The 11,219-nt window shown below is 35.3% G+C and overlaps 1 protein-coding gene across 1 annotated transcript in view; it reads left to right on the forward strand.

The window, feature by feature from the left end:
* The window catches only part of TPO (thyroid peroxidase), a 36,582-nt gene extending 25,992 nt beyond the window's left edge, over nt 1–10,590 (forward strand). Inside the window, exons 8-13 of the mRNA XM_050315725.1 lie at nt 183–441; nt 959–1,129; nt 2,613–2,850; nt 5,944–6,152; nt 6,649–6,819; nt 10,142–10,590. Coding sequence (XP_050171682.1) covers nt 183–441; nt 959–1,129; nt 2,613–2,850; nt 5,944–6,152; nt 6,649–6,819; nt 10,142–10,302 — 1,209 coding nt within the window. The 3' untranslated portion in view covers nt 10,303–10,590. The remainder of the gene's footprint in view (nt 1–182; nt 442–958; nt 1,130–2,612; nt 2,851–5,943; nt 6,153–6,648; nt 6,820–10,141) is intronic.
* The last annotated feature ends 629 nt before the right edge of the window (nt 10,591–11,219 follow it).

An 11,219-nucleotide genomic window follows, 5' to 3' on the forward strand; every position in this document is an offset into this window, starting at 1 on the left:
TGAGTTGTGCAGAGTCTCCTTACTGCAAAAATAGGACTGATATTGTTTACCAGATAATAATGCTCTTAGTCATGCCAAATGCTTGAGTATAGTTGAATGAAAAAAAAGGTATTTAGCATATGAGATTCGTTACTATTCATCCATAGAAATGCTGAAAGATGTTTCTTTTTCTTTTCTTTCAGATTATTACTTTAAGAGATTACATTCCCAAAATCATTGGTCCAGATGCTTTTAATCTCTATATCGGCCTTTATACAGGTTATGATCCCACAGTGAATCCTACAGTTTCTAATGTATTTTCAACAGCTGCTTTTCGTTTTGGTCATGCAACAATCCAACCAATAGTAAGGCGACTGAATGCACAGTATTTAGATGATCCCGAACTCCCAAATCTTCATTTGCATGAAGTTTTCTTTAGTCCTTGGAGGCTCATTAAAGAAGGTATGATTTTTAAACTGTTTCTGAGTTTTGGTGTTTTTTTTCTCCCCAGAATATCGTAACTTTTTTTCAAAGTTACATACCTTGAATTAGGAATAGGCACATTTATTTAATTTGATCATTTATTGAAGTTGTTGAATGAATTCCAGAGTACTAACTCAAACTCAGATGGTTATTCTGAATTAAATAGTTGACTGAATCAGAAAAACATTACTTTCTAGATTAAACCAGTCTAGTAGATTGACAGTAGAAACATGATTGATGATTAAGATGTTTCATATCTTTTTTGTGGATGAATTTATTAACAGGTTGGAAATTCTTTTCTGAAGAAAAAGATGGAGGTTTTTCATAGCGCTGTTACTTCTATTTTAAACTAAAGGAGATTTTTACATATGTTTGAATCTAAAAGCCTGGGTGGACAATGTTTTAAAAACATAGAAACATACATGCATTCACATTTTTTAAAAAAGTTAGAGTGGTTTTTATATATTCTCTAACACTATTGTTTTTGTGTTTAAAGGAGGTTTGGATCCTTTACTAAGAGGTCTTCTAGCACATTCAGCAAAACTGCAGGTGCAAGATCAACTGCTGAATGAGGAGTTAACAGAAAAACTCTTTGTATTGTCGAATAATGGTTCACTTGATTTAGCATCCTTAAATTTACAGCGTGGTCGTGATCATGGACTCCCAGGTCTGCTGACTTTCCTTCAATTTTCTTCCAACTGATAACTGCAGTATAACTGTTTATATTTGAAATGTAATCATAAGAGTTTAAATAATAGCTTTGCTAATCAGAAAAGTAATTTAAGTATTTTTAAAATGCAATTTGCTAATATTTTTAACTTTGATGGAAATAAAATATTCCACAGCTTTTGAAATTAAAACAGTCTGGTAAATCTGAGATCTAGAACAGTACTTGTGAATGGATTAGGGTGTGTCCAGTATAGGTACCTGAAGTTTGTTCTTGCTAGATCCAGCTCCAGAGCAGTGGGGTTTCTGCCTGTAGCAACTACTTCCCATCAGCAGGCTCAACCTGTGGGATAGGTCAGCTTAGGCACAACCTCACTGACTCTACCAACCATAGAAGATGTTGACAGATATCTCCAGAAGTGGTGCAGATGGCTTAGTTAGGTACACACTTCATTTTAAGAAATATTACACATTTGTACCTGGTCTTTTCCACTAAATTTTTTATTCCAGTTAGACTAGGGTAAGATTGAACTAACAGTGAAGGAACAATAGCCCACCAGGCCATGGATATACCTGCTTAGAGGAAGACTGTTGGAGATTAGTTTAATTTGATTGCATCAGGTGTTAAAAAAATAGAGTAGGTTCACTGTTCAGTGTCAAAAACTCTTACAAGTATGCCATAGCTTCTGAGAGCAGAAGAGCTGGCTACCAATATGAAGCTCAAAGGCAGCCCTGAACGCAGTGACCCTGAAATGGTGGAATTCAATATCCTTAGGATTGTGAGATTGCCTTCCCTGGACTTCAGGAAAGCAGATTTTGCCTCTTAAGGGATCAGCTTGGTAGAGTACCATGGGATAAAGCCTTGGAGGGAAGAGGGGCCCAAGAAAGCTGGTTAATATGCAAGATCAAAGCTCAGGAGCAATGCATCCCAACAAAGAGGAAGCCAGGCAAAAATGCCAGGAGACCTGCATAGATGAACAAGGAGCTCCTGGAACTAGATGATCTTTAAGGTTCCTTCCAACCCAAACCACTCTATGATTTTCTGAATGTAAAAGAAATCTGTTTTCCAGAAAGCTGAATGTGAGCCCACAAACACTCTCTTTAGTAAAATATTTAGTTACTAACTTAATTCAGGTTGCTTCTTAACCACTCTTCATCTGACTCCTGTATTCCTAGTCTAGAAATCTCAAGATACAGTGCATGCTGCTATTATCTATTATCATGTTTTCATTGCCTTAATATGAGAGAATTATTTTAAACTTTAGTTTTCCTTCATTAAAACGATGTAACAATTGCATTTCCTGTCGTTTCAAATCCTGCCATAATTTACCTGATCAATTTAACTAATAATAATAGACCTCCTTTTATACATAACTGTCTATGACTATGATTAAGGTTGTCAAAATCCAGTGCTTATAGATTTATTAATTTCATATATCATGCTTAGCAATCACTAATCTTCCTTTTAACATCATATTTTACAGGTTATAATGAATGGCGAGAATTCTGTGGTTTACCAAAACTGGAAACTCACACTGACCTGAATTCAGTAATAATGAATCCCAATGTCACTGAAAAAATCATGGAATTGTACCATAATCCTAGCAATATTGATGTTTGGCTTGGTGGTCTGGTGGAAGACTTTATTCCAGGTGCTAGAACCGGTCCCCTGTTTGCATGTATAATTGGAAAGCAGATGAAAGCACTAAGGGATGGTGACAGGTGAGTTTATTTATGTGGTAAAATCATGTGTAAAAAAGCAGTAGCAATGGAGATTTTATAGCAGCTTAAATATGCTTTAAACAAATCAGTCTCTGCCTCTTCCAATTTTTGTCTTAGCTCCTTTGGATTATTCTTCTTAGGTCCATTCATAGTCCCAATTCCAGATGACATGGAGTTTGTATCTATGGTACTGAGGTGTCCAGCTTTGAACTTCTGAAAATGCAAGATGCCACCAGATGTTAATTGTGGCAGGGACCACTAACTTCTGTGAGGACAGATGTAGTACTATGCAGGCTTTATTCCCCCCTGCACTGTGCTCAGGAATTTGAAGAACCTCAACATTTTTCTTTGACAACTGCAGCAAAGTGAGAAGGGATACCAAAAACCCTGTAATTCAGGCTTTGGTAGACAGGATAATAAAAACACCATGTACCTGGCCCTATGTGGATTGGGACTACAGAATGCTCACAGAATTGCCTCATTTGGCACTGCATAGGATGTCACTTCAACCAACCCTGCACAACTGCCATCAGCATCTTGTTCCGGGAAAACCCTTTGCACCGGGAAGGCAGGAGAAATCAGTGTCAGGTCACAACAGGGTGCAAGAAGCAGTTTATATCTTATTTCTGCTCCTGAAGCAATTATAAAACCACTATTTTTTAATTTCCATCTTGTACTTGTGGCAGTAATTTTGAATCTCATGAGAAGACTCATTTAAACAGCTCACACCATGCTAACAGTGCTGTTTTAAGTATATCTGGTCCTTACGCTAGCCTTTAAACTCCTCTTATAAGTCACTGTTATGGAAAGAAACCATTATGGAAATAACCATCCAAGGCAGAATTTAAATCTGAACTTTAAAAAATGTCAATTAATTAGTTCACAGGAAAAAGCAATGTTAATCATAAAGGTGGTATTCTCATTAGCATAAACTGTATAGACAGCAAAAATCCCGCTCAGCTGAGTTAAAAACATGGTTGAAAGTCCTCTCAATTGTACAAACATACTTAACCCTATCTGGAGAAGGAGTATCTATGGAGGTCCTTCCAGTCTTGTTTCCATTATTCAGTGCCTTACAATGCTACTTATTATTCTGTGCCTTATAATATTACTGTCATTAATCAAACATAAGCATAATTTAATATGTTAACTCCCAATCTGAGAAAAAGAGAGTTCTAGTAATGAAAGAATCCCACAAGTTTCTGCCACAAATTTTGTGGCAGCTAACTTAAATTTGAAATAGTGTTCTGTAATTAATACCAAAGGAACCATCTAAAAGAAGTTAGAAGTATGTAACAACATGTTATAGTTGTCACGCAGTAAGCATAAGAATGGAAAAGTCTAAAACTCATTGTAAAGCCTGGTGAGATGGAGTATTGGGTGTTATTTATATCTCCACCAGTGACACTACATACCTCAAATAACAAGTCAGTAAATAGGGATTTAAAAATATCTCTTCTAACATACTCTTTAAGATCAGAAATCAGGACAAAGTGGAATTTTTATCTGTTTGAACCCCATTCTGATAACCCTAAAATCTTTTGTCAGTAATCTGACAAAATATAAAAGGATTTCTTTTTCCTGTGTACTAAACCCAATCACTGTCTTAAACTCCGCCACATCACCTGAAAAAAGTTCTTTCCAATCCATCAGCCTTCTTTTTGCACCTCTTCCTTCTCTGAATCTTTTTGTGATCTCAGGATTTGAAATATTTGGGCAGAAATTATGAAGTTTGGTCATCTGACACAGATTGAATGGAGCAGCCTTTTTAAATACCTATCTGCTGAGTAGATTAAAAATCATTTTCTGCTCTTTCCCAGCAGTGTACATAAAACTAAATTTTGTGACGAAAGTTGAATAGGCTATAATGTTCATGAAAGGGGAAATAACAGGTGTAAGAGACATGAGTGGAGAAAAGTGTTTGATAGCTTTGATTATATGAAGGGGCCTGGGAATAGTCACTGAAGTTTCAGCATGCTCTGAGAAGTTTGGGAACAGTGTGAAGGTCAGGTGTAAGAGGAAGGATTCTTTTTTTTTTTTTTCGTCTCTCCAGCTCCTCCACCTCTCCTGCATTTCTTGTCACAGCGCTGCTGAGTTGAGGGACATTAGCTCCACTGCTGGTTCTGTAGGTTGCCTTCTCCTTCAATATAGGCAATATTACCACAAATCCTGCCTAGAATTTGGGAAATTCCTAATTGACTAGAGTACCAGACAGAACTATCTTGGAAGTTTAGCAGTGTTTAACACTGTCTAATATAGATGTTCTATCAGACTCTCCAGAAGTATTAATGCAATGTCTTTATGTACAAAATGTTTATCTTCCTTTTTTTCCCTCAAGTGTTTTCTTTCCTTTAAACATATACATTTGTGTGTAAGCATACCTATATATTTTATATAATGTATATCTTTTAATAGATACATCTTCTAAGCACCAACTGGTTATCCTGTTTGACACCACACTCCTGATCTGACAAAAAAAAGCAACTCCTACCTCTTCCAGACAGTCTTAGCAGAAGCATAATTACTGTGTTATGTTTTTCTACTATAATAAATCTGCATATCTACAGGTTTCTTAGAAAATTAAGTACTCCATATTAACCAGAGGAACATTCAGCAATACCTGTTTTCATAGTAACCATTCAGTACTACAAGCCGAATTCAAAAGCTGTGGTATGGGAATATCTGTTATGGCTACTCCTCGATTCTCCTTTAATTTATGTTCAGAACAATTTATGAGCGAACAGCAAGTACTGGTATGTGTTGGAGTAAGCATCCCATTCAACTAAATTTTGTTCAAGTTTTTCTCTCAAGATCATAACATTTTTTGTGGCCCTTTTTCATCAATGAAAAGCAATTCTGCAAATATAAATAATTTGTAGTTTTAACCAGCTGCCTTTAACACACTAGCTGAGTTGACCAGTACGTCAGACTCACACTAGCCTTTTCAGGACTGATTCTGTATGGTCATGGTGTTTACTTTTACTAGTGTTATATCTACCTACTTTTTGGCTTCTACATAAGGTATTGTGAAAGTAAGAATAACCAGCTCTTTCAATTTGATCTTTTCTAAAAAGTTTCTATTAATCTCTCCAGATTTTGGTGGGAAAATGATAATGTTTTCACAGAAGCTCAAAAGCATGAACTCAAAAAACACTCATTGTCCCGCGTGATTTGTGACAACACAGGAATTACTGAAGTGCCAGAAGATGCCTTTCAACTTGGAAAGTTTCCACAGGATTTTAAGCATTGTAATAATATACCTGGAATGAACTTAGAAGCTTGGCAAGAATTTTATCAGGAAGGTAATCTAGTAGTTACCTTTTTTTCTGATGGTAGGGGAGATGCAGCACTCCACATGGGGTGTCACCAGAGCAGAGTAGAGGGGGAGAATTACCTCTCTCCCCCTGTTGGTCACACCTCCTTTGATGTAATCCAGGATACGGCTTTCTGGGCTGCAAGGGCACATTGCCAATCTTTCTCTCCTTCTTTCTCAAATTCCTCTGTAAAAAACCGATACAGTTTGCCAACTGCACTCTGACAACTTGAATGGCTGGTGAGATAACCAGGCATTTTGACAGTTAGGGAAGAAGTTCTTAGAAAATATCAGCTAAGAGCTCTGCAGAATATAAGTCAAATCTGTGGTATTCTTTTCCAAAAATGAAAAATTAAAGTCTTGATCACCTTAAAATACATGAGAAATTTCACTGAATTATAGCAGTAATGGAGAATAATGTTCATTTGCAAGGGTAAGGTGGTAGTTTTTAAAAAGCCTGTAACACAGGGTTTTTTTATTTATAGAGGAAACATGTGGAACACCAAAAAGTGTGGAAAATGGTGATTTTGTACACTGCTCAGAATTTGGAAAATCTACAGTGACGTACACATGTCACTATGGATTTCAGTTACAAGGAGAAGAGGAATTAACCTGTACAAGTAAAGGATGGAACTTTGAGGCTCCTGTTTGTACAGGTATCCTTTTTTTTAATTATATTATATTTTTATTGTATTATGTATTATCATTATTTCTGAAATTTCTAATATGTAAAGTCCAGCAGAGCTCATCAGAAGTGAACTCTCTCCTATGCTTTTTTGTAGTCAGCCTTCTGGTGTTATAAGTACAATAATATGATTATGTGAAACTCTCCTTGCTCCAGAATTGCTATCTCAATCTCTACCCATCCTAATTCAGCAATCAAACTGATGGTAGGAAAATAACACTAAAAATCACCTAATTAAGCAAAAATAGAATCTATTAACACCCAATAGGGGAAAAAAAAGGCAGTAAATCAGAATTATACATTGCTTCCTCCTACATTCAGCATAACAGCAGTCAGACAGTTGTCATTTTCCTAGTGTTGTTTGAATGGATGCTCTAGATAGAAATTGAGCACTACACCACTAGGTCATGTGTCATGCTAATAATTTAAGTAAAAGTGGAAAAAAATACTGTGAATAAATGAAATTAAGTGAATTAATAATCACTGTGAAGTGAATAAGTGAAATTAAGTGAATTAATAATCACTTTAGGTCTAACCTCCCTCTCCCAAATAACTGTGAAAAGATTTGCCAGAATTTAATTACTTCTGCAGGTGCAAAAGTAGAGTAGGTGAAAAATAAGTAAAAAGATATTTTATTTCAACATTTCATGTACATTTTCACGGGAATACTTTTCTGTTAATTTAATCATTCTTTTACCTTCTGTTTCCTTTTTGTCTTATTTTTACTGTTCAATAGTGTAGGTTAGAAAGAAAGAAAATGTGGCAAATATTTCAAGACTTTCACTCTTCACACTATGAAGGATGAATTCTCTCTATTCACATTTCAAATGTGTGTGCTTATGATGGAGTGTGTGTGTGCATATACTCTCAAATACATGTATACATATATATGTATACACACATACTCAAACTGCTCTGCTTTATAAGAACATGAGAGAAAACTAAACTTGAAAAGACCATATTTAGGAATATATTCTAGATAGTGGTAAATTAATTGGAATGCAAGTGCTGCAGCTGATCCTCAATAAAGTCTATTTATCGGTATTTCTGTGATAGTAGAATAGAAAGCTATTCATTCTAATTGTATACCTGGTATGGAAAAAGTCAAATGAATTTTGCAGCTCTTTCTTTTATTCAAACCCTATTTATCCACTGAATTCCACCCACGTAAATACCATATAAAGAAATAAAGCTGTTAAATGAATTATAATAAAACCTTTTCAATAGATTAATGTGCTGGCAGAGAAGTGAATAAATAAGTTAAATGAGTGAATCATTCCTTGTCCTAGTTTCTTTTAATATGTTCAGTAGTGTAAACAAAAGACTGTATATCTGCTGCAGGAAAACAAGCTGCTGCATATATTAAATAAGTGATGCTGGTATTAAAGGAAAACCATCAAAACCCACTTATGCAGATGCTACTTCAGTTTTACAGTAGAAAGCACTTTGTTCCACGCATGTCTGTGCAATATGTTCGCATTCTTTTAAATGTTCAGCAAATTAGGAGTAAATCAAGCAACATAATGATGAGGATAGAGCTTAGCATTTTTGCAGATGGTTTCAAAATTATATACTGCTCTGGAAAAGGCAGAGTGGCTTGCTGACAAAAAAATAGGATTCTGAGAGCTGTTAATTCCTGCTTGTTAACTTGGACTTTGATGGAAATCATTTCTATTGATTCAGGAAGTGGTTTGGTGATAAAATATGCTACCTTGCTTTATATTAAGTTCTATCATACTCCTGATAGATAAGTCTGTTTTCTTTACTTTGGTAAGCTACTGTTCTTTGAGTAGTAGAGTAGGCTGGTAAGGTCTGACATACACTATTTAGTGATGAAGAAAAGAGTTAGCTAGTTAACAGATAGCTTGACTATGGATCTTCAGGAGATGCAAGCACACATTTGAATTACAGTACAGGCAAAGGCTGTACAGGTTCTGTTTCCCAGATGATGATGAAGACGACGGTGATTAAACCAAAACGTAACCTTGAAGGAAATAATACTTACTCAGATAACTTCATCCTGAACAACAGATTCTTTTCTTTCTTCAGATTGGTGTTACTAAAGTTATTGTTTCTTAAGGGTTCTGAAGTTTAAGATTATTCCTTGTATGATTAGTGTTTTGACTTTCTAAGTTGATAGCTAGCATTTGACACAGCTACTGTTTTGTATTAAAATTTGAGAGAATCAGTTTTTATCCTATTTACAATGATAGAATTCCCTTAGCGACAATGTTAAAGTCAGTAAATTGTTCCTACAAGGTCAGTTTCTAATACTGATCGAAAATAACCACTTAGCTTGAAGTAACAGATAAAACATTGAGTAGAAAAGGAAAGAAATATAACCAAAAAGAGAAGACATTGAAGACTCAGCTGATTGCCCACATATGGGCTTGCAGTGCTTCCCAGGACCATTGGTCAGAGACATTAAACAAGCTGTCAAATAAACAGGACCAATGAGAAACTAACTGAAATAATACCTGACATCTATTTTTATTCAACTGAATTCAGTCATGCAAGTAAATATTACACAGAAAAAAGAAAGGTGCAGAAATAAGAAAAAGAACCCCTTCTATCCCTCCCTAAGTACTTTCTTCCTGCACTGCATACTGTCTTCCATTTCATCATATAACCAAAGGATGAGAGAAAAAGGTCTTGAATGGCATCAAGAACAATATGTTTATGCACGTTTTCCAATGATAATTGTTCATCTGCTCATCATTTTGACAGGACATTGTAATTTTACTGAATTTATATAGCATCCAGAAAAAAACATATTTGCATTGATATCAGAAATTGCTGTTATAAATTTTGTCACCAAAGGTAACTTGAAATCTTGGCTCCTTAAAATCATTCCTAGAAGTGTATAGAACTTTTTCAGCATTATTATTTTCTCTATCTCTATAGAGCACAGGATGAAAATAGTTTATAGGGGAACCTAAAGTCTTAGAACATAAACACATGCAAGAACAGCTCTCAGGTTTAGGGTCTGCATTTTTGAAAGTTCAGCCAATTGCCTTTTTTAGGTTTTGGTGGATTACCAAAGCAACATTTTATTTTTTCATCATTTCCAGCTTAAAATCAAACAAACAAAAGAACAAAACAAAACAAACAAACCAAAAATACCCTGTTTTGTGCTTTAAAAAGTATCAATAAGGATCTTTGGTAGTATCCACATCTCATTGAAAGTGTGCAATACCTTTGATTTACAAATCCATGTGAAAGGTGTTGGTGAGAGGTTAGTAATCCCTCTGTAATTTGTAATTGTTATTGATCAGTGTGTATTTATTTTGCAGACATCAATGAATGTGAAAATAAAATTAATCCACCATGCCCTCCTTCTTCTACATGCATTAACACTGAAGGCAGCTACAAATGTCTCCATACTGATCCTTACAAGCTGGCAGAAGATGGAAGAACATGCATTGGTAGTGCTTGTGAACGTACTGTCCATTAGAACTTTCTCTGTTCTGTTTTATAATGATGTAAAAAAGTCATAAAACTGAGATTTATGGAAGAGTTGTTAATATATGTGAAAAACCTCTAAACAAGTATGGGCATAAAGATACAGTCAGATTCTGTAAATTAAGATATTGGATAAATAATACAGACACAAAAATAAGATTTTCGTTGTCCATTCCTACTGTATAAAATCCACTAAGTATTTCCTTACAGTGACGTCTTAACCCTTTCAGAGCTAGCAGAAATTATGCATTTTCTTGGTTTTTTTCAGTTTTTCAGCATGTTTATTTAAGCCACTCAGAGTTTCATGTGAATCAGACAATAGAAAAAAACCTCACATCTTTTTCCTGTTTCGTACCTTCATTGTTTATAATTTCTTCTTTTTTCCATTCAGCAATGGTTACATTTATTTACTCCTTTAAATCCAGAGACCAAAACCTACTTCTAGATTAATTTAAGAGGTTAGTACACTGGTGTTGAGTGCAACAGGGATTTTATGAGGTCACTACCCTGTCATGAGTATGGGCAGCTCCAAATATAAGGCAAATTTTATATTTCAAGGGAGCAAACAGAAAGTGCTTACAGTCAGTGCTACTGTGTCAAGTCATCATTACCCTAGAACAAGTCAAATGTTTTTCAGAGCTTCATTTGCTTTCTGACAGGTCAAAAAAAAAAATTGAGTGCAGATACAATCACCCAGGCCATTGTTGTATGTTTACCATGTAAGGTTAGCACCTTCCTTTAGACCTCAGTTACTGGAGTAGTTTGTCGTGTCCATGGACCTATCCTTCCATGCTGTGCTAAGGCTTGAATTGTTGAATCTCTAGAGTCAGTCATAACAGTTTCTGCAGTGTAACACACATGGCTTCCTCTTACAGTTCAAAGCTATGGAAGAAAACATCCATTGACAAA

The sequence above is a fragment of the Myiozetetes cayanensis genome, unplaced genomic scaffold, assembly GCF_022539395.1.
Source record: "Myiozetetes cayanensis isolate MyiCay16 unplaced genomic scaffold, myiCay2020 scf2-11, whole genome shotgun sequence".
NCBI classification, from domain to species: domain Eukaryota; kingdom Metazoa; phylum Chordata; class Aves; order Passeriformes; family Tyrannidae; genus Myiozetetes; species Myiozetetes cayanensis.